This window comes from Falco punctatus (genome assembly GCF_963210335.1).
Source record: "Falco punctatus genome assembly, chromosome: 9".
NCBI lineage: Eukaryota > Metazoa > Chordata > Aves > Falconiformes > Falconidae > Falco > Falco punctatus.
The window spans coordinates 49,788,444-49,813,466 of NC_137589.1; the positions used below are offsets into that span (position 1 = coordinate 49,788,444).

The 25,023-nt window shown below is 47.7% G+C and overlaps 1 protein-coding gene across 14 annotated transcripts in view; it reads left to right on the forward strand.

Annotated features, from left to right (window-relative positions):
* Positions 1 to 25,023, forward strand: part of EHMT1 (euchromatic histone lysine methyltransferase 1) — a 121,544-nt gene that overhangs the window by 75,399 nt on the left and 21,122 nt on the right. For 8 of the 14 annotated variants that reach the window (XM_080402126.1, XM_080402122.1, XM_080402129.1 and 5 more), the window contains 13 exons: positions 4,856 to 5,033; positions 6,495 to 6,631; positions 7,591 to 7,779; positions 8,441 to 8,521; positions 10,459 to 10,699; positions 12,371 to 12,502; positions 14,421 to 14,566; positions 17,267 to 17,410; positions 18,979 to 19,205; positions 19,901 to 20,065; positions 20,568 to 20,650; positions 21,960 to 22,066; positions 24,014 to 24,136. In XM_080402126.1, the coding sequence (XP_080258252.1) occupies positions 4,856 to 5,033; positions 6,495 to 6,631; positions 7,591 to 7,779; positions 8,441 to 8,521; positions 10,459 to 10,699; positions 12,371 to 12,502; positions 14,421 to 14,566; positions 17,267 to 17,410; positions 18,979 to 19,205; positions 19,901 to 20,065; positions 20,568 to 20,650; positions 21,960 to 22,066; positions 24,014 to 24,136 (1,953 nt within the window). The remainder of the gene's footprint in view (positions 1 to 4,855; positions 5,034 to 6,494; positions 6,632 to 7,590; positions 7,780 to 8,440; positions 8,522 to 10,458; positions 10,700 to 12,370; positions 12,503 to 14,420; positions 14,567 to 17,266; positions 17,411 to 18,978; positions 19,206 to 19,900; positions 20,066 to 20,567; positions 20,651 to 21,959; positions 22,067 to 24,013; positions 24,137 to 25,023) is intronic. The other 6 variants (XM_080402123.1, XM_080402119.1, XM_080402120.1 and 3 more) reach the window with 3 other exon arrangements.

Genomic DNA, 25,023 nt, shown 5'->3' on the forward strand with positions numbered 1-25,023 from the left:
CTTGGTACAAATCTCGTTACCCCTCTGCGTGATGGATGGAGAGAAGCGGGTTGCTCCGTGACAGCTGCTGTGTTGCCCGGTGGCGGTGGCAGTTAGTTTAGTCCTCCTGGCTAGTTGGCTTTGGTTTCAAGCTTGTACTGTGCTGGAGATAAAAGTCCTTAAAAGAAGAGAAATAAGGCAGCTCGTATGTCTAAGCTGGAGATGGTTTCAGGTGTCGAGAGCGAACAGCACTCCTGCGGCACTCGTCAAAGCTGCTCTGCTCCAAAGCAGGACCTGCGGGACTTTTGCCGGTGTCCTTGCATCCTTGCAGCAGCACACGGATGGAGTTCTGGTCTGGCTTCTCTTCGGTTGTTCCTAGCTTGCTTGATTTGGTAATAGAAAGACCTCTTAATTGCTGGGCTGTGGTAAGAATGCAGCGTGCAGTCTATCGAATTAGCGTGGGGTTTAATTAGTAAGGTTTGTTTATTCTGTAGTTTTGCTTTGGGGAAGGCTAAAAAAAAAAGGGATATTCTGTCTTTTGCCATTTTTAGTAACTTCTCCCTGCTGCGGTAGGGGACTTAAGTGCCAATAATAGAAACATGGTCGATCCTATTAAAATGTAGAGAGCACTTGAGTTTAATATTTATAAACATGTAAAATTCTCTGTTCGTGTCCCAGCCTAAGCAGTTTTCTTGATTATTTTTCTCCCAGTGGTGTCGGACATAGTTGTGGTCCCATTTTTGCTGTTTCCAGACACAAGCATCTCTAGAAATGCTGGCCTGAGCCTTGGAATAGCTGTCTTCAGCTACTTGGCTATTCCTTGCAATGCCCAACATGAAATAGTGACGTTACAGCCTTTTCCATGGAATGAGCTGATACCACGTGAGAAGCTGCAAGAAATGAAGATGTAGTGACACAGTTACTTTCTTTCTCTATTGTTTTTGGTCCTTTCTTGGCCTTCAGTGGCCCACACGTGTGGTGGTTAGGACAACATGCAAACACAGGGAGCTCAGACTGACTTTGCATGGGATTCTCCTCACCGTGCTTTAAAACTGGAGATGAAAACTGTGCTTGACTGTTAAATATAATTGAGGGGAAAAGAAAAAGACCATGGCTGCTTTGGACAAGGATAACACACAGCAGTGGCGTTTACAAGGGTCAGGAATAGTGCTTCTTGCTTCTAATCTTGCTGTTTGCAGTGGAGCCCATGTAGGTGTTAGATGAAAGCACCTCTGCTCTCTCGAATGTGTGTTGGTTTAAGGGAAGGAAGATGATCTTCATCCAATTTCTGGGTGTAGGAGTCTGCTTAGTTAAAAATGTGGGCAACTCAAAGTGTGCATGGCCTCGTTAGTATTCTTGGCAGATCAGTCCGTGCCCCACAGATCACTGACAGCCGTGCGTCGCTTTCCCGGCGTGGTTGCTTCTGGTGCAGGCTCCGGCATTGCTGGTCTGCATTTTCCACCTTTAGCACAGGACTCTGGATCTTCGGAAAATGAAGCAGGGGCGTGTTAGCATTTGTCACAGCAAATCGGATGTGTAGATGTTGACTAGCAATCAGCTCCACTGGGTTCTTTGAAGCGCCTGCTGTTGGCAGCCCCCTTTGTGCTTTGCCAGCACGAGTGTCCTCTGCTGTTAAAAGGTAAGAGAGGCTGTAAGCCAAGGAGGAAGAGTTTGCTTGGGATGGATCCTGAGCTGCAAGCCGTTTTATAGGTACCTGCTTGATGCTGTGCTTGTGCTAGGAACCGGGAAGGCAGGAGGAACCCATCCATCGTGAAACTGGAAGAAGGAGCGTTCACTGCTATCAGCTGTGCCAGTGACTGTGTAGCCCACAGAGGTGGCTTGGAGATGGGTCCTACCAACCTGGGGCAGGGGCATGGGGTGGCAGGGCTGGAGGTGGCTGCTCTGCCTGCCCTGCCTCTTCTGCAGGAGAAACCTTGACCTGAGGTTTTCCTTGGACAGCCTTTTCCCTAGCAGGGAACTTGCTGGAGCTAAATGGATGTGCAGTCTTTTGAGAAGTCCTCTGATGGTGCTGGGGGCTTGCAGGTGGATTTGTGAGCTTTGTGTTTAAGTGGATTGCTGTAATCTGGGAGCAGCATTTACATTTGGAGCAGATAGAGCAGAGCATAAAGGCTCAGTGTTGGAGACCAGGATGGGCTGTACCTACAGGCTGGAGTTAAGGAAGTGGCAGAATTCAGAGACATTAGAAATGGGAAAAGAATACAAAGTTTCATCCACTGAACACTCTTACTTGCTGGAAGAGTAAAATTTAATCAGAACAGTAAAGATAAAACTTCTATCTAGCTAAGAATGATGAAAGATGGTGAGAAGACTCAGTGTAAGTGCTTTCAAATCTTTGCTGATCCTTTTTATTATAATCCTTAGATTTAGTATTTATATATATATATATTTATACACAAACACACACGTGTGTGTGTGAGATACATATGTTTTACTGCTGGCCTGCTCAGCTTCCCATCCCATCAGGCTTCCTGAGAGATCTGGTCACCTCTCTGCGGAAATTCGTGTTCATATGCCTCTGAGTAATAATCCAGATCTCACAAGGCTTAATTTGATTAAAAAAACTAGTTTACTGGAATTGCCATGAAAAAGTCAAATTTAACAGTTGTCTAGCAGCCCTATTGAAGATTTTAAATTTATTTCCATACTGTAATTACAGGGGGAGAGAAAAACCCCAAGCTAATAACATACTAGTTTTTCATTTAAAATTTGATTACGTTCTTCCAAACCATCTGGCATGGTCTGAATGTGAATTCTTGATGTTTTGGAGTAGCAGCACATTTTATCAGAGACCAGTTGCAAGAACCTGCACTTAACAAAAAATGCAGCCCTTGCTTATACTTGTTGCAGGCAGCTCTATGTCAGATCTGCCTCTCCCAAGCTCATTTTTCTAATTTTAAGTTAAAAATGGAAAGCAGTGGATGTTTCAGGGGACTTGGGAATTCTCAGAATAATCTTGTAGCCAAGAGTTACTGTTAACCTTTAGATCTGTAAACTAGGGAATTTTAAGAAGTATAAATAGTATTGTTGAGACTATCATTGGTATACTGTGCCCAGCACTCCTGACGTACATTTTGAAGGGGTAGAACAAGTGGGAGCAGTCTCAGAAGTGATTCAGTGTCCAGAAGATGATCCTATGGACACTTAATTTGCTCATTCTATTAAACTTACTGAAGAGAAAGTTGGGTGGTTTTTTTTTAAAAAGGAAGTTGGCCATAGTCTATAAGTATCTGCTTGGGGTGAGAGTTTCTGATGATACAGGGCTTTTTAATTTAGTTGAAAAAGCATAATGCATTTAATTATTTGACAGCGAGAGCAATTAAGCATTGGAACAACATATCAAAGGATATGGTAGATTTATTGTCTTTGAAATTGTTAATCCAAGACTAGATGCCTTTTAAGAGAAGATGTGGCAATTCAGCCATAAGTTATGGGCTTGATGCAGGACTCATTGGCAGTTTGATGGCCTTTTTATACAGGTCATTTTTGATTATCATTATGGCTTTTCTGTCTGTGACCGAGTCCTTGCTTTCTGCCAGCAGTGTGCACGTGGCAGAGCCCTAATTATGAGAATCAGTCGCTTCCCCATTTGTTCACAAGGTCACATCACTTGAAAGCAGTGTCTGAGAGTGCCTATCTGAACCTGGACTTTAAAGAGTGTTTTTATTTCTTGCTTCTTTTTATTCCTATCTTTCGTTTGCTTGGGTTCCTCTCTTCTGTTTTGGTATTTCAGCTGTTGCTTCAGAAGTCCCATAGGAAGTATTTTCCTGCAAATGGAGCAGCACTAAAACATTGCCACTGCAGACCTCATGGTCTGCTAACTGTGCTTTTGGTTTTGTGGAGCATCTTTGCCAAACCTGCCTCCTACCTGACAGCTGAGTGGACAGATGTATGGAGAGGCGTGGATGCAGCTAGGTCATGTGTTAAATACATAAGAGGGGCAAATCCAGTGTAAAATGTCAAGTCAGAGTGGCAGCATTTGCCCCGTGCTCTGTTAATACGGTGGTTGCTGCCAAAGGTGCAGCGCTGGGATGTGGAGCTGTAGGAACCCTGCTTTCCTGACCAAAGATGCTGGATGAAACTTTGCCTTAAGTGCAAGCTCAAGTCAGAGGAGGTGCAAGCTGCCTTGGGACCTGGGAGCCTGGCCCCAGCGACAGGCAGGGCAGTGGCAACTACAGAATTCTCGTGGTTTTCAGTAGGAGCTTGTAGCTTGCTCTGTTTGGTGTTGCAAAAGCTGGGTCAGGAGTGCCCGCTTTAAAGTAAGCTTGGGCAGGTCTGTGGCATGAACCTGCAACGTCAAACAAATGCCACCTTTGCCCATGTTTTGTTGTATGCCAGGCTAGAGGTGGGAGCCTTTGCTAAGATCTGATGGTGCCAAATGCTGTCCAAAAGGAAGGATGCCTTCCCGTTGCTGCCTGCTTTTCCAAAACATCTCTGCGAGACTGTTCTTGTGCATGCTTGATGTGACAGCCATGCCTGGGGAGTGTTTCAGGGAATAGATGTTATTTGTTGCATTTGTCCATCTTCTCCAAAGCCAACCAAACGCCTGTGTAAATAGTGTCTGATCCTTTCCGTGACTGCAGTTGCTCTGGGTCTGCCACTCTGCCTCTGTGAGGTAGCCTCTCACCCTCAAAGGCAGCAGCCTTCACCCAGTGAGCGGGCAGCAGGCTGGGAGTGTTTTGCAGTCTTTAGGCAAAGTACCATTATGTGCCAGAGCAGGGGCTGTGCGCATTTGTTCCGAATGCATGGTCCCGTCTTCAAAAGATTATGCTTGAGAGAAAGGAATTAAGTTTATTTTCTGATTACTATTTTTTTCTTTAACTGCGGAGGTGCAATTTACCTGTGTTTTGTTTTCCAGCATGCAAGTAAAGACCCCAAAGATGGGAGAGACAGCAGAGATCAAAAAGAATCCAAGGAGGAAGGCAACAAAAACATCCTGGAGTTTGGGAAGCCGTTGCCGTTGCCCTCTCTCCCGGGCCTTCACCAGTCACTACCTCAGAACCAGAGCTATGTGGCCACCACGAAGTCGCAGACAGGTAAAAAGGGGAGAGTTAAAGTCCTCGGCAGCACCCACCTCCCAAAGCTGCATGTGTGTGTGGCTGAGTGGGAGGTGAGGGAGGTTAAGTGGGAGGTGAGGGAGGTTAGGTGGGAGATGAAGCAGGTTAACCTCGTTAACTGAAGCCTCCGTTAGTACCTTTTTCCCGCTGAATGTCCTTCGGGGTTTCCTTTCTGCTGGCATCGGTAGGGCTGCTGCCACAGACCTCGCTTGGCAGAGGCCGTTTCATCTGGCTGCTTCTCTGCAAGTGGCTGTTGCACTGCAAGCACGATGCTGGTGTCCCCTGGGCTCCCTTCTGCTCACCTCTGGGTGTTGTACAGGGTGTCTTCTGGCGGTCCCCTGTTAAAGCAGCCTCCCAAGTGAGGTCCACCAGTTTTCTGCTCCACAGGGAAGGACTGCATGGCACGTGCTCCCTTGTTTCGTGGGGTGCAGGTCCCTCCCAGGTGGCGTGGGCAGGTAGACGTGCTGCTCTGTCAGGCACCACCACACACCAAGGATCTCTCTTCTGCTAAAGGTTTTTGTTAGAGGAGACACTTTCATCCCGTCTTCCTCGGTGATACTCTGAAGATGTTTCTGTCAGGTCTGAAGGGCTTTGTATATCACCATGACAACTGCTTACTGTGAACTACAGCCTTATAAATAAAATTAATTGGGTTAACAGCGTTCTTTTGAGAGGTCTCTTCGTACATTTTTGGTGAAATTTCATCATAGTGGGAGATGAGGAAATGCTTTCAAGGAACAGGCTGTGCAACTGCAAATGATAATACTGGTACTGAGGCTGGCTGTTCCCTGCTGTATGCTATTCTTAAAAGAGGCCCGTACTAAGAGTCCTTCTGATGTGTGTTCACCAAAGACAGCATCAGGCAGTGAAGTGTGATGACTGATTTGATTAGAAGGCCAGAAGGGAGACTTAACAAATTAAGACCCAATCAAAGTAGTGAAAGGAATCAAACAAACTTTCATAGTAGGTGTGAAATGAGGTTAAATGGCAAACAGCTTTTTATTTCAGGTACCTTTTCCCTGTGTGTTCTTCAGTTATTGTACAATTGCTTTCCTTGTAAGTCGGTATTATTAGCCTTGCAGTATCTATTTGAGCAAGTTGGATTCTATTCAGCCTCCTACAGCGGAGCAGTACTGCCAAACACAGGCTAATTTAAGGATTTGATATTATGTATGGTGATGGAGGGACCAGAAGGAGCGTGGCGAGGGTACCCTGAATTTGGGTGGGTTTGCAGCCCTGGCAGAAAGCTCTTTGTCTGTTTGCACATATGCCTGTGTCATCTTTTGGTTGACTTGTAAATAAACTAGTTGGAGGGGAAAGCCTTTTTCTCAGATCGTGCCCTCAAATGTGATCTACCCCCATCTCTCCGCCTCTACTCTCTGTCCTTTACTCTTTTGATTCTTGAGCAAACTTTGGGGTTTTTTTGCTTCTCTTTTCCAGCTGCTGCAGTATCTCGGAAGAAAAAACGGAGAATGGGAACCTATAGCCTGGTTCCCAAGAAAAAGACCAAAGTGTTAAAACAGAGAACAATGATTGAGATGTTTAAGAGCATAACTCATTCCTCTGCGGGTGCCAAGGTAAGGGGAGCACTGAACCCACTGGACGTGTTTGTTGTCACCATATGTGTCCCTTGTCCTGGCACACCAACCCCCTGTAAAGGCAGGAGTGTGCTGGCTTACTGTGGTTGCCGTCTTCCATTCTGAGTCTACATCTTCTCTCTGGTGACAGCATCCTGCCTGTAGCAGCCTTACTGCCTTGAACATGTTTTTTCGAGAGGGGTTGGTTAGATACCAGCTCTTAAACAAACGTTTTCCAGTGGATGTTCCCCTTCTGTCTAATGAGTCCTGTGGAACTGTGGAGAGATTGCAGGCACGCCCCACGTGGTAACTTTTTTGTTTCACTGTCCTCAAGGTAACGCTGTATAGTGTTGCTGCTTGAGGTTGTGCAGCAAAACAACTGGTTACTTACAAAGGTTTAAACAGGGACTCACTCCTTTTCGATTTCAATTTTGAAAAACTTTTGAAAAAAGAAATACTGATAATAAATTTGATTTTAAAAAAATCAAAAAGATCAAATTCTGCTCTTGTTGCAACCCATGCCCTGAAGTTTTGGTCTTCGAATTCAAGGAGGACAGTGCTAGGCTTTCCTGGAGTGGTGTGAAAATCCTCTATGATTTAACTTCCCTTTCCATTCCCTCAGAGACCTTCAGACATGCCCTTCCATGTTTGAATTGGACTGCAGGGTTCTGTCTGAAGGCTCCTGCCCAGCAGCCTTCCCTTAATGCCTCGTACAGCCACGTGAGTCTGGAATGACTCCTCATGGCTCCTTGGTCCCCAGACTGACAGGGGTAGGTGACACATGGCAGGCTCTCAGGCTGGCTTTGCTGACAGCACTGATGAGCTCCGGAGGGAAATTCAGCCAGCTTCCCCTGGCAGCTTTAGGGCTCCTAGCACGGAGGCGGTCTGGGGTGCGTTCAGCTGCTCTGTCCTGTGAATTGATGTTGTCTCTGTGGCTCGTGTGCTTGGATGACTTTCAGAGCGAAAAGGACCTGGGTGATGCCAGCCCTCATGTGAACGGGGAAAGCATAGATGTAGACTCTGAAGAGGAAGACTCTGATGAGTTGGAAGAGGAGGATGATCATGGAGCAGAACAGGCAGCTATGTTTCCTGCAGATGATAACAGGACCTCTAAAGACAGCGCATCCGATGCAGACAACGCCAGAAAGGTACTCGCATGTCCTGTGCAAGACTTGGAGCGAGATGGGGCACTGCTTGTACACGTGGCGTAGGACTGGCATGAGTTGAGGCAATTTCTGGGTTTTCTAAGCCTGCAGGATGGCACAGAGTGCAGCAGTGGTAGTGAGGCTTTTTGATGGCCACTTCCTGCTCCCCACTGCACCTGTGAGAGTTTCCCCACCAACCCCCCAGTTTCAGCCTTGCTACGTAGGTAGGTCTGTGGTCCACTACACATGCAAAACCCCCACCATGTTTCGTTATGGGATTCACTGAACCAGTAAGAGACATCTTCCTGATCTTGCTTGTAACAGGCCGGTAAAGCACTAAAATCCGTTTAATTCTTTTTTTTTTTTTCCCAAATCATGCTACATGCTGTAGACATGAGGCTGGTTTTGGATAATGAAGGAAGTTAAGATACGGTTGGAAAACTTGCTTCTGGAGTCAAAAGATCTTTTCCCTTTACAATCCCCCATGAATATACCATGACGTGCATTAGCAGCCTTGGAGTTCTTGCCCTGGAGAGGAAATTCTGTTGGTGCATGTGCAGGCTGGGGCTGGGTGCTGGGCGCAGCAGGGTGATGGGGTGATGCTCCACTTCGAGACACCTGGCTTGACTGACTCTTTCTGTTCTTGGGCAAATGGCGGCTGCAGATTGATGATGGTGAGTCTGAGGAGGAACAAGAGTCTGGAGAGTCTGGGGAGGAGGAGGAAGATGGAGATGAATCTGACTTGGTAAGCCTGGCTGCTAGATGTCTTCCAGCCTTTGTCCTGTTGATAATAACTTCCCTTTTGCACTGCTGCCAGAAGGAGAGAGCCAGAGAGCACAGCGGTGTAGTTTCATGCCTCTTCTACAAAACTTACTCTTGGAAACCACCCACACACAGAGTATTGTTTTCCACAAGGTGCTGAGCCCTGATCTGCGTTACAGTTAATTGCTTTCTGATGCTAATTAATGGGCCGTTGTTGTTCTCAACAAGATGTTGTCTGCTTTAAATCATTGGAATGTTAGTAGAAATATTTAAGGATGCTTAAATTCTTCAGATACAGACTTGGCAAGTGGTGGGAGCCAGCAACGTGTTCTTACAGCCTGAAGCTCTGCGTGGCTTTTTGGAGCTCAGGTGGAGTTGTTCACAAATCCATTGGCCCAGCCCACAGCCTAAATTCACGTTGATCTGATGTGCCACCTCGCAGCACCAGATGAGCAGCTCTTATCTGGGAGACATACAAATAGCAGACAGACAGATACAACAACACTCCTCTAGGAGGTTGTTGTATAGTGCTAGGGCAAGACTTTCACCAGCTGCTGGTGATTTTTACTTTTTGTTTTTAGATGACTGGTGAAGAGAACCCAATTATTTTTTTTTAATTTAAATTGTTGTTCATTGATTGTCCCCTGCCCTCCCCTTTACTTAAAAATTTTGCTCCCTTTCCACAGCATCTCAAATTGAGGAGCCAGCATTTAAGGCACCCCAACTCTTCAGTCACCTTGAGAAAATTCTTGGCTTTATTTTTTTTATGTTTTGGGCTGAAGGTAAAAATGACTGTACCAAGTGAATCACTGAAGCACTTTAGGGTCTTGTTCCTTGTGCTCTGACACTACAGGAGCCAGAGAGGACCAGGCAGCTGGGGCTGTGTAGCCTGCCCCTTTCTTTGGGTAGCTGACACCAATCTGTAGCGTTAGCTCAAACCAAAGGTTGAAGTTGCAAGTCCAAACTCCCAAGTCATACCTCCACATCCTAGACGGTGGTTTTTGCTTGCTCATATCTGGTGAGTCAGTCAGTTCCCCAGACAGGGACTGGCTCAAAAGCAAACCTCTCCCCCACAAGCAGTGTCATGTGGGGGGGGCACAAGCCACGTGGCGGGGCACAACTGAGCCCACGCTTTGAGACAGTTATCAGGGACAGCATAGACACACCGGACAGCTGCCCCGGAGAGTCAGGGCTCAGCACCGCCTTTGCCTGGCTTCCCTCACTGATAACAGGGCATGGTGCAGCACCGGCTTCCTATGAAGGTAGGGTGTGATCCAGGGACTGCTAGTGGTAGCAGGAGGTTTGTTGTAGGCTTTGGTGGGAGACAGATAAGCATCAGGAGCTGACAGTTCCAGTTTGAACATGAATTTTATGATTGATGCGTTGAAGACTGCCTTACAGGGTTGGGGTGCCTGATTCCGTGTCCCATGTTGACTTTAAAAACCCACCACAGGCAACTGTATTTTCTTAAACCCGAACCCTGTTTAGATTCATATATGTCTGAATATTGGCTGCATGATTAGTCTGTGCTACCGTGTGCTGTGCTCGGGGAGGGGGCTGGTGCTACCCTAAAGTTCGATTCCCCAGACTTCATCCCAACCCTGTAAGGTGGCTCTTCAGGTGCAAGGTGGGGTTTTGTTGGCATTTTCTAGCATGACTGTGGAGCAATGTGAATATTTTAGTTTGAAAAAACCCCATTTTTCCTGGGGAGAAGCTAAAAGTGTGCATGTGCCTGCGTACTTGCCTTGCTGGGTGGAGGTGCTCGGCTACTACTGTGATGAGTGTGGTGTAAGAGCCTATGTGGAAGAGAAAGTGAAGCATGCACTATTGAAAAGACAGGAAATACACCCACACATGTGCTTGTGTTTCCTTTTCGTCGTTCTAAAGACATCTTAGCACCACTTGGTTTTAAACCCCCAGTCCTTAAGGCCTTTTCGCACAACTCAAGCTGCGAGAAGGCTCTTTCGCATGGGCGCAAAGGACTGCTGGGACGCTGATGCCAACATGCCTTACATGCACGTGGCCTCTCTGGTTATTCAGAGCTCAGAGTCCAGCGTCAAGAAGAAGCTCCTGAAGAGGAAAGGAAAGACGGACAGTCCATGGCTGAAACCCACCCGCAAGAGGAGACGGAGGAATAAAAAGAAACAAGCCAGTGTGCTAGGTAACTAACTAATTGTGGTTTGTTCCTTAACTACACAGAAATTAGCCTTCCAGGTGGAGGGCTACAGACCTGAGGCAGTGGCTGTCGGCAGGGCTCGCTCTTCCTTTACAAGGGTGTATGATAAACCAGGGTGTGAACTGGCATCTCACTTGCCAGTAGCTGCTGGTGGGCACACTTGAACAGCAGAATACATGTGAGGTGGCAACGCTGGAGGAATATTTTTTCGTTCATGAGCTCCCTTTATTTTAGAGTATCCAAACAAGACCTCACGGACTCGTGTCCGCGTGGACTCATGTCCCATGAGCTTGGGGAGTGTGGTTAGATGCAGAAGGGAAAGGAAGAACCACCCCGGAGTGATACTCAGTTGCTTTTGTGTGGATGTTTGTCCAGCTGAATGCAATGTGCAGGTTGTCTCTGCTTATTCTGAAAGCGCTGCAAGGTTTGTAATGAGCTACCTGTGGCCCAGCTCATGGTGTGGACGTTGTTCAGGGGGTCACCCTTGTTTGACCTAAGTTACCCACACTCAAAAGAAAGTTTCAGTGGCCTTTGTCTTCTGAAAGCTGTGGGGAGACCCAGCAGTGCAGGCTGGGTGTGATACTTCTTCAGGAAAGATAACAACATGGGGAAAAAGAAGTGGATGGTCTCAGGAGTGAAGCTCTGTCTTCAGCTTTGTTATTGAGGTTTCATGCGCCCATTGCCATCAAAGGGTTTATTCTTCTGTGCTTGCTAATTCTTTGCAAACAGGCCTTTTTTTTTTTATCAGCAGATTTGTGGCTACTTCTGAGCTAAATGGCCATGTTTCAGCCTCTCTGTGCCTGGGGTTTGTCAGTTGTCTGACTTGCTCCTCTTCCTCCCACTGCAGCCCTTTTCTCAAGACGAAGCGGGGGCCATCGAACCCTTTCACAGCAAATAGCTAATTCTTCATTTCAGATGCAAACTGGTTTTCTGCCCTTTCAGTAAAGGTGGCGGCCAGTCTTCCAGGCTAACAAAAGTCTCTTGGCCAAGCTGGAGTGGGAGAAGCAAACCAGGAGAGGAAGCGAAACGGGTGCGCAGAGAGATTTGACAATTCCCGTGAAGGCTCTGAGGGATCCCCGTGCAGTCTCTTCCCAGCAGCAGCATTGTTCACTTAAGAGCCAGAACTTGGCTTTTATGGTTTTCCCCTTTCCATTAAGCGGAATGTCACCTGTCTCGCCCTCCGTGGGATGCAGGTGATGAGCTGGCTGGCTCTGCCTGGCCGGGGTGCCCCTGGAGCCCTTGGCAGTGGCCGGGGCAGGAGGATGCGCCGAGCCCTGTTGCAGCCCTGCCTCGTGCCATCTCGGCTGCTGCTGGTGCCTACAACAGCAGGCGGATGTGCCTTTCAGAGGCAGAACTTGTCTCATTTATTCTTTTTTTTTTTTCCTTTTTTTTTTTTTTCCCATGTGTTACCTAGTGGAAAATCTTTGTGATCAGACAGGGGAGGAAATCGGAGATCGATCATGCCATGTATGCCCAGATGTTGCATTTCCATAATTCAGTGCGCGGTGTGCTCGTGGCTTCTCTGAGGAGCCTGCATACAGCCTGCTGGCTTAGATATGGCCCCGAGACCCGCACGTGCCTGCAGGCGCGTTTATTTCTTGTTTCAGTCTTTTCTTTTTTTCGTCGCTGTGTAAATAGGTGTGTGTTTCCATCTAGGTGCCGAAGCCTATAAACCATCTCTGGGAGGCAGAGAGGGCCCCGGCCAGGAGAACAGCATGGAGTACATGGAGGTGTCCCTGGATTCCCTGGATCTCCGGGTGAAAGGAATCCTCTCCTCGCCGGCGGGAGGTGAGAGGGGCCGGGATGGGGCCGGGATGGGGCCGGGCCTTTGTTCCACGGGGCGCAGCTGGGCGGCGCGGGGGCCAGGCTGCCCCCTGGCGGCGGGGACCGGCACTGCCGTTGCGCACCCGCCGGCCCCTCTGCGCCGGGCTGCGGCGGCGATGGGGGACCCCAGCCCGGGGATGGGGCATCCCAGCCCGCGGAGGGAGTGGTGGCTTGGGAGGGCACCCTTCAAGGGGTGCAAGGTGCTGTGCCAGCCCTCTGGTCCCACTGGGCAGCTCCCTCCGTTCCTTGAAGGATGCTGGTTTAGCATCTCCCTGCATCGCTGCTGCTGCCCCCCAAGATCCTCTTGTTCAGCCCCAAGAAGAGGAGGGACTAGTGTTGGTTCCTGGGTGCTCACCCCCGGCTGCTGTTACCAATGCTGAGCTTGCCTCAGATCCTGTATCTCCTGGCTGACCTGGATCTGTCCGTCTGTCCCCATCACTCTCGTGCTTTCCAAGGGTGTCTGGCTCTTCTGCTGGAGGCGCATCAAGGAGTGGGTGGGAGTGCTCAGCACCAGGGGAGGGTCCGGTTGGATGAGGGATGCTTTCACCAGAGCCTCTGGATGTCAAAAAGATTGTGAAAGTGGCAGCTCGGAGGGTGAAGAAGGAGCTTTGTGATTTGCAGTACTAGAAGATGATCTTAAACCTTTTCAGGTCTTGACAGGATTTTACATGAAAACTGCAAGGACTTTCCCTCTGCTTGTGTGTCTTGAAATACCCCATCCGCGCTCTTGGCTTGGTCTTGGAACTTTTTGGCTGAAGGAAACCCTTTACAAGATGAAAGGGACTTGTGCTCTGCTGATGGGGCCGTGCCCACGGGCAGGGTGCTGCGGGAGAGAATGCTGCCATTGCCAGAGCAGCTAAAGAGGAATCTCCCCCAGGAATGAAATTAGTCTTCAAAACTTTGCAGCAAAATAATTCCCCTTTCCAAAGCTGAAAAGCCAGCAGCACACTTCCTTCACGCTGGGACTCAGTCCCACAGCAGCCTTGGGTGGGGAGAGCTTGTGGCACTTCAGGGTGAGCCACTCCAAAGGCAAATATGCGAGGGTTTGCTTCTGTATTAAAAATGTTGCAAAGAGGTGTTACGACTGTGTAGGATTAGAATAGGAGGGTAGGACTAGAAGCAACCCCTTTGTCATTAGGCCAGTGTTTTGCAATGACAGGTGACCTCGTGATTGAGTTGAATCCAGAGAAGCCACAGGAACGTTCACTCTGTGCCCCCGTACCTGGTGGTGAGCCCCCTCAAAATCCATTATCCACCTTTACATAGGTTTGAAAATGTTTAAAATCTGAAAGAGATGAGGAGAAGGCAAGAACATCTCAGCATCTTGTTGCTTTCTTTTCCCTGGTTTGTTGTCTTTCCAAAATAAATAATTCTTGGTTGACTGAGACCAAACAGTCCCAAGAATTTTGTTTTCCCATCTGTGTAATAAGCCTCTACAAATAGAAGTTTATGCTTTCCTGATCTTCTCTATTTATCACTCCACTAACTATTCAAATTTCTAGTGCCGGCTGGTTTCCTACAAACACCCTGGTGCCAGAGCAGTGTTGTGGGGCAGGTGGGGAGGAGAGACAGGCTGGTAAAAATCCGTACCTAATCATTGCTTTTCCTTGTTGAGGTTTTCTCAGAGTAAACTGTTCTTAACTTACTATTCCTGATTTCAGCACAGTCAGCAGTGGTGTGGCTGGACTTAGAAAAGTACAGGATGCTTTTCCAAACTCCAGCTGGTGTAAGAAAGGGGTCTCAGAGGTGTTAGATAATGCCTTGAGAGCATTTCAGGACATGGAATGGGAAGATGCCACGGGACAGGGGTGATGTTGACGGGCTGCATCCTTTCTCCGGGAAGAGAATTTCTGAGTTGATTTACTGGTCTTCTGTACTCCAGGTCTTTCCAATGGTCCTGAAGCAATGGAAGTAGATGGTCTCCAGGAAGTCCCCCTCTGTAGCTGTCGAATGGAGACCCCCAAAAGCAGAGAGATCACCACGCTAGCCAACAACCAGTGCATGGCCACGGAGAGTGTGGATAACGAGGTAGGAGCCTGTCTTTCAGCTTCTCACAGACTTTTCTGCTGAGGACAAAGACACAAAGAATAAAAAGCTGTGGCAGGAAGACGTGTCGGGTCACGCAGGGGCTCTGCAGCCTGCTAGAGTGGGAGCCCACTGGTGTGCGGGAATGGCAGGGCAAACACCTCATTGCTAAGCTGAGGGCTCCGGCGCTTTGCGTGTGTCGCACGGTTGGGTTGAAGCACGCAGAAGGGAGGAGGTGGTGCGCTCTGCAGTTGGAGAGGCGCTGGGTGGATCTCTCCTGCTTGTCCTGGCCTGTGCGGCTGGATCAAGTTGATGTAACTGGCACACTTGAGGCCAAGTGGGCTAAAATACATTAGCATGCATCAAAGTGAGAAAATCCAATCAGAGGAAGCTTGGAGCTGGTTTCCCTTGACTACGAAGGAGCTGATGCAAACCTTTCTGTAGCCAGCTCTTGAGCTTCGGGAACTTGGCATGCCCTCCGCCGGCTCAGCCTGCCCCAGCCTTCCTCTCTCTTCCTCCCCTAAGAGGCTTCTGTGACAAAGCTTCCTATGTCCCGGCAGCCCTGCGCAGCCTCCAGGTCTGGCTGACTGAAAATTACTGCACTCGATGCTTTTCAGTCGATCACAGCTGGGCTAGTTGGGCTCTGCTGGTTCCAGAAGTGTGGAATTAAAGTGGCAGAAGTGACCCTCTCCCAGAGGCTGGAGAGTGAGACTGCAGGACAGGAACATACTTGGTAGATCCTCCTTTTGCTGGGATGCTCTTGGGTTTCTTCTAAGCTTCAGCTGGCTGCAGTCACACTGCAGTGCTTGGATACTTGCTGGTAGTAGGACAGGGAGTGGGAATATCCCTGGTTCTCCTGTAGGATCCCAGGAGAAGGGTGGATGGAGGAAGAAAGGGATAATCAGATTGGCATCCCAGCTCTGCTTCTGTTAGTACATGCTGGTACCTACAGAGAAGGGAGTTTCCGAAGCATGGCAGAATTGATTCATTAAGGGGAGAATGCCCTGAAGACTTCCAGGAGAGAGGGGGACCCCAGGGTTTCTAAATAAACGAAAGGCAGTGAAAGAGTTCCTTCTCATGTGTGTGGTGGTTTGACAGTTCTGTCCCTGGATAAATCAGGGAGGAATAGCAAAGGCCATGCTTTATGTTAGATTTTTTTCATAATGGGATAAGTGACTCATAGATGTTATAAGAATATTATATGTGTGAATAGTGGGTTCTCCAGACTGTGATGTCCTTGGAGAGTGTTATAAATAGTTATGAGCACCCTGCTGCACTCTCTAATGGTTGGAAAATAGCAATTAATCATGTCGTAGTTTTTTAGAGTTTCTAACAAATAAGTAGTGTGACATAGTAATGCAGGGGCTTCCTCACATGGACAGTACAGCTTTTCACGTGTTAATGAAATTTCCTCAGCTCATAAGTAAAAACCGATGCAATGGTCCTTTCCTGCCACCCCTGCAGCCCCTGGGGTCTGTGTGTTAGCGGTGATCAGGCTAGCCAAAGTCTCACAGCCACAGGTAGACTTTGCAGCTGGAATTTGGGTAAGTTGAGTCAGAGATTCTAGGGGCGAGTGGTGAGCCTAGGTTAAAACCCGTTCTCTTTTTTTTTCTGTAGGGGTGTTGATTCTGCAGGAGAAATGGAATTTTAAAAAAGAAAAATTAGAATGTCTAGTTTTGTTGAGAAAAAGCAGCAGATGAAAGAGCTAGACCAGAGGGACAGTCTATTGGTGGTGAGCAGGTTCCTGACTGACTCCTCTGCTCACGGTGACAGCACGCAGTAAACCATGCACAGATTTCAGTAGGGACGTTTCCTTGTAGCAGCCTTTCATGTTTGTATTTCTAGTTTATGAATGTCCTTTGCCAAGCATCTGGGGAAGGCAAGGTTATTATCCAGAGGAACTTAGAGAACCCAAGCGGCGTTGTGGCACACTAGCAGGTGGCAACAGGGTTGTGAAAATGTAGAGGTATGAATGGGGGCAGCAGAAGGAAGCGCTGATCCTTCTGAGGCAGCAGAACGAGTAGCACTGATGAGAAAAAGCGAGCCCCAATTACGGAGCCTGCTGTCATTAACAGAACAAGGTGGTGCACGAGAAGACAGCATTCTAAGCCCAGAGCTGTACGTTGGTGAAATCCTTCAGAAAACACAAAAGTGTGACGTTAGCTGAGCTCTTGTGAAAGCCTGGCTATTCATCCCTGTGGTCTGGGCAGGGGCCAGTGCTGGAACCAGCGCAGGCGATAACTTCCCTAGCAATGAAGAGCAATTATTTTCCCTTTTTCTTCCTGTGACTTACGCTTTTGAACAGTAACAAGATTTAGTGCATATGGTCTTGTTCTCTTGGTCACCGACACCCACTCTTCCTGGCAAAAGGAGAGTGTATGTTGTGTGAGTCAGGCCCCTGGGACTGCCCCTTCTGCCGCTGCTTGGCTGTTGCGTATTTCCCGTGACCATTTTTTTTTTTTTTTCCTTGCAAGGAGCAAAGGGCCCGGGGTCCACATGCATGTTAGTAAATGATGCATTTCTTCCTGAGAGAGCAGCTTTCACAGCTTCCTGCTGCACTGCTAATGCTATCTGGCACACATCGGAATTACTGTGAAAAAGCCAGGGCTCATCAAAGCAGTGTGCAAAAATCTTCCTCCGCACAAGCACAGAGAGTGTTTTGGTCTCCAGTAATTTCATTTCCTTTAATTTCTCCTGTTCCAGCTGGGCCGATGCACAAACAGTGTGGTTAAGTATGAACTGATGCGCCCGTCTAACAAAGTCCAGCTTTTGGTGCTGTGTGAGGACCATAGAGGGAGGATGGTGAAACACCAGTGTTGCCCTGGCTGTGGATACTTTTGCACTGCAGTAAGTCCGTGCTCTCGATCTAGGGAAGGGGGTACCTGTCGCAGTAGCTGGAAGAGCTGAAGGTGGAGATGGTACCTAAAGGGGTTTACTGACTTCCTGGCATCAGCTCCACCTCGTTCCACAGCACATCAGGTGGTGTTTTCAACAGGGATGTGTGTGAGGGTAGCTGCAATCGTCATCTTTTATTTTCCTGGAGACCCCGAGGGGTGTTACCGAAGGGTTTTCACTGGGATTTCACACCGTGGAAGACTTGCCTTAGGAACAAATTTCTTTGGAACAAGGTTTTCTTTTCTTTCTCTGTACAGACCAATCACATCAAAAATTGTATTAGCTTGGTTTGTAAATGAATCTGTGTACACACATCTGTGTCCCCCCAGCCTGTTCACGACGGTTTAGGTGGGGAACCTGAGCAATGGCACTGGAACAAGGCAGTCTTTGAGATCTGCTGCTGCTTCCTCCACCTCTGCCACTGAGGCTTTTAATAGCATTGGTCCAGTCCTTTAAGTCATCAGTGTCCTAGCTTCCCTGTTGGTAAAGCTGAAAAACACCAGTTGAGGGCCTCACGGGGTGACGAGAAGGCTTAATTGTCTGATGGTAGTGTTCTTCAAGATGACTCAATGAAAGATGCTACAGTAGTCTTAAGCGTTATTGTAATAAATGGAGCCATCCTGGGTTTTCATGCTGAGTCAAAGATCATTTAAAAGATAAAATCCTCAAAACCCTTAAAGGCATTTTGCAAAGCTGAAACAGAGTTAATTAGATTGCTTGGGAGGACCGTGAATTCAGGAGAAGAGTGGGTTTTAACTAGCCTTCCCTTACATGCTTGTACGTCTCTCAGTGACATGTCACTTCACACAGGTGAACCTGGGAGGGTTTGTCTGTGCTATCCGTCACTAGTAACACAGAGCACAGCAGGGCTTCGGGTAGCACTGGTACCACAGGGCACTGAACTCTGGGGTACCCTCAGTTCAGTTCGAAGGACTTCGCTGGAAAGGGAAACTTCATTTTAAGCAAAGTTGCCCATGTTTGTTGAATGTGCAGTCAGCCACATTATTGGCATTAAACAGTGTATGGGGCTGGTCCAAGCAGGGAGGTCGCATACTTGAGGTTACATTGGGGTGACAGCTGATGTAATTATATTCATGTAGGTCCTTGAATGGTTTGTGCGCAGCTTTGTTGGGTAGTTTTCATGCTGGCTCAGCACATAGGTCTGAAGTTTTCTTTTTCCAGTTTTGGGGGCGTCCTTACAGTACACTGGCACTTCTAGGAACATAAGTGAGAACTTCAAGCGTTAAGAGGAAAGAGCTGGAAATTGGGACTTCTTGGTTCTGTTTCCCAAGCACAATTAAAAAACTTGCTTTGCAGTCCCTAACCGAGTGAGTTTTTTCTCCCATTACCTTGCTTTTGTTCTTTTCTAAAGAAGTGGCAGTGCTTGCTTACTGTATTGGAAGCGCCAGGGACAAGAGTGGTGATGAAAGAAGTGTTTAAGAGATCTGCGGATGAAGCATGTAGAAGGGGTAAGGCATGTAGTGACCAAGGTGTGAATTTCTTCCATGTGGTCTTTTTAGGGCACTTTCATGGAGTGTCAGCCGGAGAGCAGCATCTCCCACCGTTTCCACAAGAACTGTGCCTCCCAGGTCAACGACATGAGCTACTGCCCACACTGCGGGGAAGAGGCCTCCAAGGCAAAGGAGGTGACAATAGCAAAAGCAGACACGACCTCGACGGTGTCACTGACCTATGACCAGCAGAAACCAGCGGCTGTGGAGGGAAGGGCTGACACCACGACAGGGAGGTGAGCTCGGGAGACCATACTTTGCGTTGGGATGCTTGTGCTCCTCCTGATGGAGCAAAGTGCTTTCTGGTCCTGCTCTGACAACCCAAACTCAGCTGCAGGAATCTGCAAGTGTGTTTTGTTTTGCTCTTTGTGCTGGAGAAGAGCACAGCAGCCACAGGGTGAGCTGGGGCAGAGACTGTGAAGATACAGGGGGTTCAGGACTTAAACCCATTCCTTCCTCTTGTTGTTAGGAATGGAAGTAGTAGTGGAACAAGTTGATGTTGCCAGGTCTGCTGAGTGACAGGGAAATTCATGCAGTATCAAGCTATAGCTCCTGACTTTCACCAGTGGGCACAGGTGTAAAGAGAGGATGAAAATGCAGAGGAAAGCACAAATCAAGCCATCCCCGTGTTGAAAAGTGCTCCGAGTTCTTGTCTGACCTGATCTTGTTCTGGTGGCTGTTATGACTTGTGCTACATTCCGGGGTTTCCTGTAGCACAGAGTACATCAAATTGTAATCATAGGGCAGTGCAGCTCTTCTTTGGGGCAAGGTCTTACCAAAAAGGATGTATAATATATTGGTTTGTGTTTCAATTTCACTTAAGCTTATCTGTATTTAAAATCCATTTCCTTTCCTTCTTTGGCATAAGATACGCGCTGTTGTGTATTTTTAATGGTTGTGCTTTGGCTGTCTCTCATTTTTTTCTCTTCAGTGGCACTGGGTCACGGTTGTCAGAGGAAGACAAGCCAGAAAGTTCAGCTGCTGAGGGGTTTGACATGGCTGGGTCTTCAGTTTTTCCAAAGCCTACTACTAGCCTGACCCAGGGACCGGTTAAAGAAACTCTGGAAAGTGCCCTGATTGCCCTGGACTCCGAAAAGTAAGAAAAAGACTGCTGGGTCCCTCCAGTTCCCAGCAAAGCTGCTTAACCTAGAGAAGAATGAGGTTTAGCTTCTCTGGATTTTGGTCCCACCCAGACCCTTTTTCAGTCGTTTGTCACCCCCAACAGATCACTGATTGAAGAGAACAGTTACAGCTCTAAATGTTGCATTGCTTTATCTGGAGGATTTAGTTTTTCACTGTCCCTCCAATCACAGCTGTAACTATTGGGAGTGCCTGTTCACAGTAGTAAGACCCAGAATCTGTTGGTGAGCGGTGCTGAGTAGATACAGCCCTCGTTAGCCCAAGGCTGGCTGTGGTCGGGGCTGGAAGTTTTAAGACCTCCTTCTGGAGACTTGTTGTTCTTGTGTTTTGCTGGCACTCTGGAGCTGTGCCATAGGGACAGACTTTGTCATGCATGTAGGGTAGCAGCGGGGTGGGGTGAAATACCGGGAGTGTTATTCAGTGAGTATTAATTGTGCCTCTTGCCTCCCCTCCTGTAGACCCAAGAAGTTACGGTTCCATCCAAAGCAGTTGTACTTCTCTGCGAGGCAAGGAGAGCTGCAAAAAGTCCTGCTTATGTTGGGTAGGTGGCTCCTTCCCAGGACATTGTGTGTCTGGCAGTACTCCCAGCTCCTGCCAGGCAGCTGCCAGAGTCCAGTTCCCAGCATGGCAGGACGTCATATTCCCCACTGCCCCCTGTGAGTGGAGTTGGAGGAGAAAAGACACTTTACAAGTGATGTGTCATTGGAAATGGCTTCATCTTTCTGTGAAATGTGGACCTGCTCCCAACCTGTTTCTGCATTTGGGCATGGTTTTATTCAGAGAAGCTGTTTCTGTCCCCAGGTGACCTACATGTGATTTTTCCAGTCCCACAGAACTTTTTCTCTCCATGCCATGGGATAGTCAGGTTTTTGCATCCAGTAGAGAGCTAAAAAGGTGGGAGTCCGCTTAAGCTGGGAGGCATGAGCAAGAGAGCAGAAAGAAAGAGCCCTTCAATATACAGGGTTTGTTTTGGGGTACATTGTTGTCTGTCACCGGATGACTTGGAGCTGCTGAGCTTCTTTTTACCAACAAATATTCCGGAGGAATCTCCCCCTTTGAAGGACACAGTGTTTCCTTGGGATCATTTCCTTTCCACTCCAGTACTTTGCAGTACATTTTTGGATGCTTTCTGTTCTTGTCATTTATCAGATTCTTCTTTTTTTGTCTAGCAAGTGTTAGCTTCATTGTTTGTGTCTTCAATAGCACAAAAATGTTATTCATTGATATTTAACTACGGCCTCATCATATGCAACATGTTATCATGCCCAGACATCTTTGTCTGGCTGTCATCATCGTCTGTCAGTCTTTGCACAGCTGTGTGAATCTCTGGCCAGATCCCGAGCTTGTGTTAGTTGGAGAAGCTCCATCCATTTTGTAGACCTATGTCTGCAAGGATGCAACAAGGATTGCTAATATTAATTGCAGTTAATAGTGGTGAGACAAAAAAGCCCAGGTAGTACCGACTCTGTCTCCAACTTCCGTGTTGCTTTAAACAAAGCAGCTTTTTTTTTTTCTTTTTATCATTGTATGGTGTTTTTTGGTTTTGTTGCACTGAGAGGTGGTGAATTGTGAATCTGAGGAAGACAGCCTGTGCAGAAATTGTAATGCCTTGAAAGGTATTAAATTCCATGGTGTTTCTGAAACTCTTGGTTGGAGGGCTGTTGCATATCAAATGTCTGTGGGACTACCCTGAGAGCTTTCTGGCTTGAATGTGTAGTGAGCCTTGAGAAGGACTGAGGATGGGCTGGAAAGCTGTCCTTTAAAAGCCTTTAGCTGAGACCTGATTCTCCTGTTACGCTTTTCTCTGATCTCTGAATTGAGGTTGAAAGCATCTCTGCTTTCTTTTTCAGTGGATGGGATTGACCCCAATTTTAAAATGGAGCATCAGAATAAGAGAACCCCTCTCCACGCTGCCGCTGAGTCTGGCCATGTGGACATCTGCCATATGCTGATTCAGGTCTGTCTCCACTTACATTCTTCTGTACAAGCAATTTTCTGTGGTTTTTGGTCTCCTCCCTCACATGGCTAAAACACGCTTGGAAATCAGCACTGAAGCATCCCTCCTGTAAAAAAACCTTCTCGTTCTCAGGGTTTGCTAAGGAAGGAGTGGTGCAGAGTAACCTGAGGTCTTAGGTCAGAGGACTGAAGCTGTCTTTCTAGGCTGTTCTCCAAGCAGGCTTTGCTCTGGGCAATGAGCATGTGAAACTTCGATGCAGGGCACAGTGGAGCACGTGGGAGCCGCAGAGCAGAGCGGTGTGCCAGTGCAGGCTGACCGCAGGCAGGCTGCACGTGGGATGCAAGCTGCTGCCGCGTTGCTCTTTGTAACGAAGGCAGGTAGGCTCTGGAACCCGGAAGGTAGCAGACCCTGTCTTCCCTTCTGTCAAAACCTGGATAACTCCAGCAGGATTTTCCTCTGTGATGTAAATGTCCCGCACGTGGACAGGAGGGAAAGAAAGATGCAAGTTTGGCTTGTTGGCTGAGATTTGGATTCTAATTGAGGGAAGATGGTCAAGGACAAAGAGGTGTTCTTGTTGACCCACTCCAAAATGACGTGAAGAAAAAAGGATTTTAAAAGTTACAGCTTTTGCGTTTTGTACTGGCGTACATGGTCCGGAGTGACTGGAAGTATGTTTTCTTTGCCCTGTGTGACTGGTAAACCTTAAAGGGCTTTCGAGAAAACAGCAATGCCACATCTCTGAAAATGAGCCTGCTGAGATGTTGCATTTCAGTGTCTGGAGTTAAGATGCTTTTGGAGTGCTGTCCGAAGATGCAGCTATGGCCCTACCCTGCTGCTCTCACTCACTTCAGTTACCGTACATGAAGGCAATGGAACGACTCATATTAGTAAAAGGAACAAAATTGGCAAGGGGTGACAAACAATTTGAACTGAGTCTCACTAGGGTTGGCTTGTATCCAAGGTCCTTCATCTTCTTGTCTCTTCCCTGATGTCTGGCTACTGCAGTAGCACAGTATTTGGCTGGGAACATCCCCAGCTTGTTAAACTCAAAGTGCCTCTTCTCTGGTCTGGTTTAAATAGCTGTAGCTATTTAAAAGTGATCAAAACAAATGCATTCAGTGGGAGGCACCTGGAAGCCGTGGGGCCAACTTCTTGTGCCAAGTGAACCTGGGTCAGTGTGTGGCTGCTGTAAACAGCTCTGTGCTTCACCCGTACGTACGCCTGCGTGGCCTGCCCGGAATTGTGCCATCTCTACAATTTTCTTTTGGTTTTAAGTATTGGGTGGGTTACTGAGCTAAGCTGAAGAGTTAAAGCAGGCAAGGTACGTGACACAGTAGTGTTTTGGAAAAAAGTAAGATTTTGGTCCAAGGTACTCCATGTTGAACTGAACAGATGCTCAGAGACCTCTAGAAATGTTAACGTTGACTTCAACGGGAATAGTTAGCCAATCTGTAGGACTTTTTTTTTTTTTTACGGCTCCTACCTCTTGCAATCAGCAAGTTGTTCCTACTGCTTGTGACATTGGGAAGAGCTGGTTGTTTTGTTCATTGTGTCTGTAGAAATGATAGGCCAGGGAAAACGAAGCTGCTGGAAAAAGGAGGGGGCTGATTTTTCCAAATTGTTACACAAACAGTATCTAGAATGTAGCGATACAAAATCCATTAATAACAGGAGTTATTTAATAACAGCTCTTGGCTTTCTTATGCCCCAGTTACTGGCTGTAGAAGGCAGGAGAGGGGGCAGACAGTGTGTGCTGCTTTCCAAAACAGGTGAAGTTGGACTGCCGCCTTTCCTGGTTTTATTTCTTACCCCCCCACCCCCCGCCTCTGCTTAATATGGCTAAATTTCAGGAAAAAACTTCCTACGAAATTTCTGCTCCCACATCCTTCCGCTGCTAACTGGTGATGATTATAACTGTCCTTGTGTTTGCCTTGGCCTCTGTAACAGGCTGGTGCCAATATAGACACCTGCTCTGAAGACCAGAGGACCCCACTGATGGAAGCAGCAGAAAACAACCATCTGGAAACTGTGAAATACCTTATCAAGGCTGGAGCACTAGTAGATCCTAAGGTAGCAGTTTATTTCTTCTCTTTTTCTCCTGAAGAAGCTTCTGTTCACTGTTTCTTTCTTGATAGGTTTTAAGTCTTGGGTGGGAGTACACAGGCAGAGGGGAAACGGACCTGCTTGTCTTGGGCGCGAAGGCTTGGCGAGGCTGTGCTTGTTGGTAGGATCATTCTCACGGCGCTGTGTCCTGGCTGGGAGCACTCTGGGGCAAGTGCTGCCACTTGCTACATTAGTTTGTGGCCCCAAATGTAGCAGGTATTTGATTTCGTATGGGGACCACTAAGTATTAGTGTCACAAATCCATTGCATTTGAATTTGGAGTTTGATTTCAGAGTTTCCTTCTCTATAGACTCTAATAATGAGGATTTTAGGGTGACATTTTAAGATGAGTTGGTAATTAGGTGCTTGCCAAGCCAGCGAAAATGACAGAGGAAGCTTTGCTTTCCAAAGGACTGATGTGTGGTTTCTTGCAGTCACGCTGCGGTGGCAAAATTGGACCCCATCTTTAAACTCTACCCTTTAATTTAAACAAATACAATAAAATGCAGCTGTCTGTTTGCCTTCAGCATGCTCTGGTTACTTTGCAATCTTGGAAAACGTACAGATCGTTTATTAGTCCCATAAATCAGATGCTATTTGGAACACAGGAACCCTCCCCATGTGAACTTCTTATTGTTACAACCTGCTGCTGTAGGCACGCTCCTCTGCTATTGCTGGGGCGTACGGCAGAGTCAGGATGTTCTTTTCACGAAGGAGCTAGCAGGGCTAGGAGGATTGCACAAGATAGCGAGTGCTGCCCACCCCGAGCCTTAAAAAGATCCTCAGGAGCCTGGTTCTGAGCTGGGAAGGGGGAAAAGACAGGACAGACACACGTGAGCTCATGCTGGCCACTC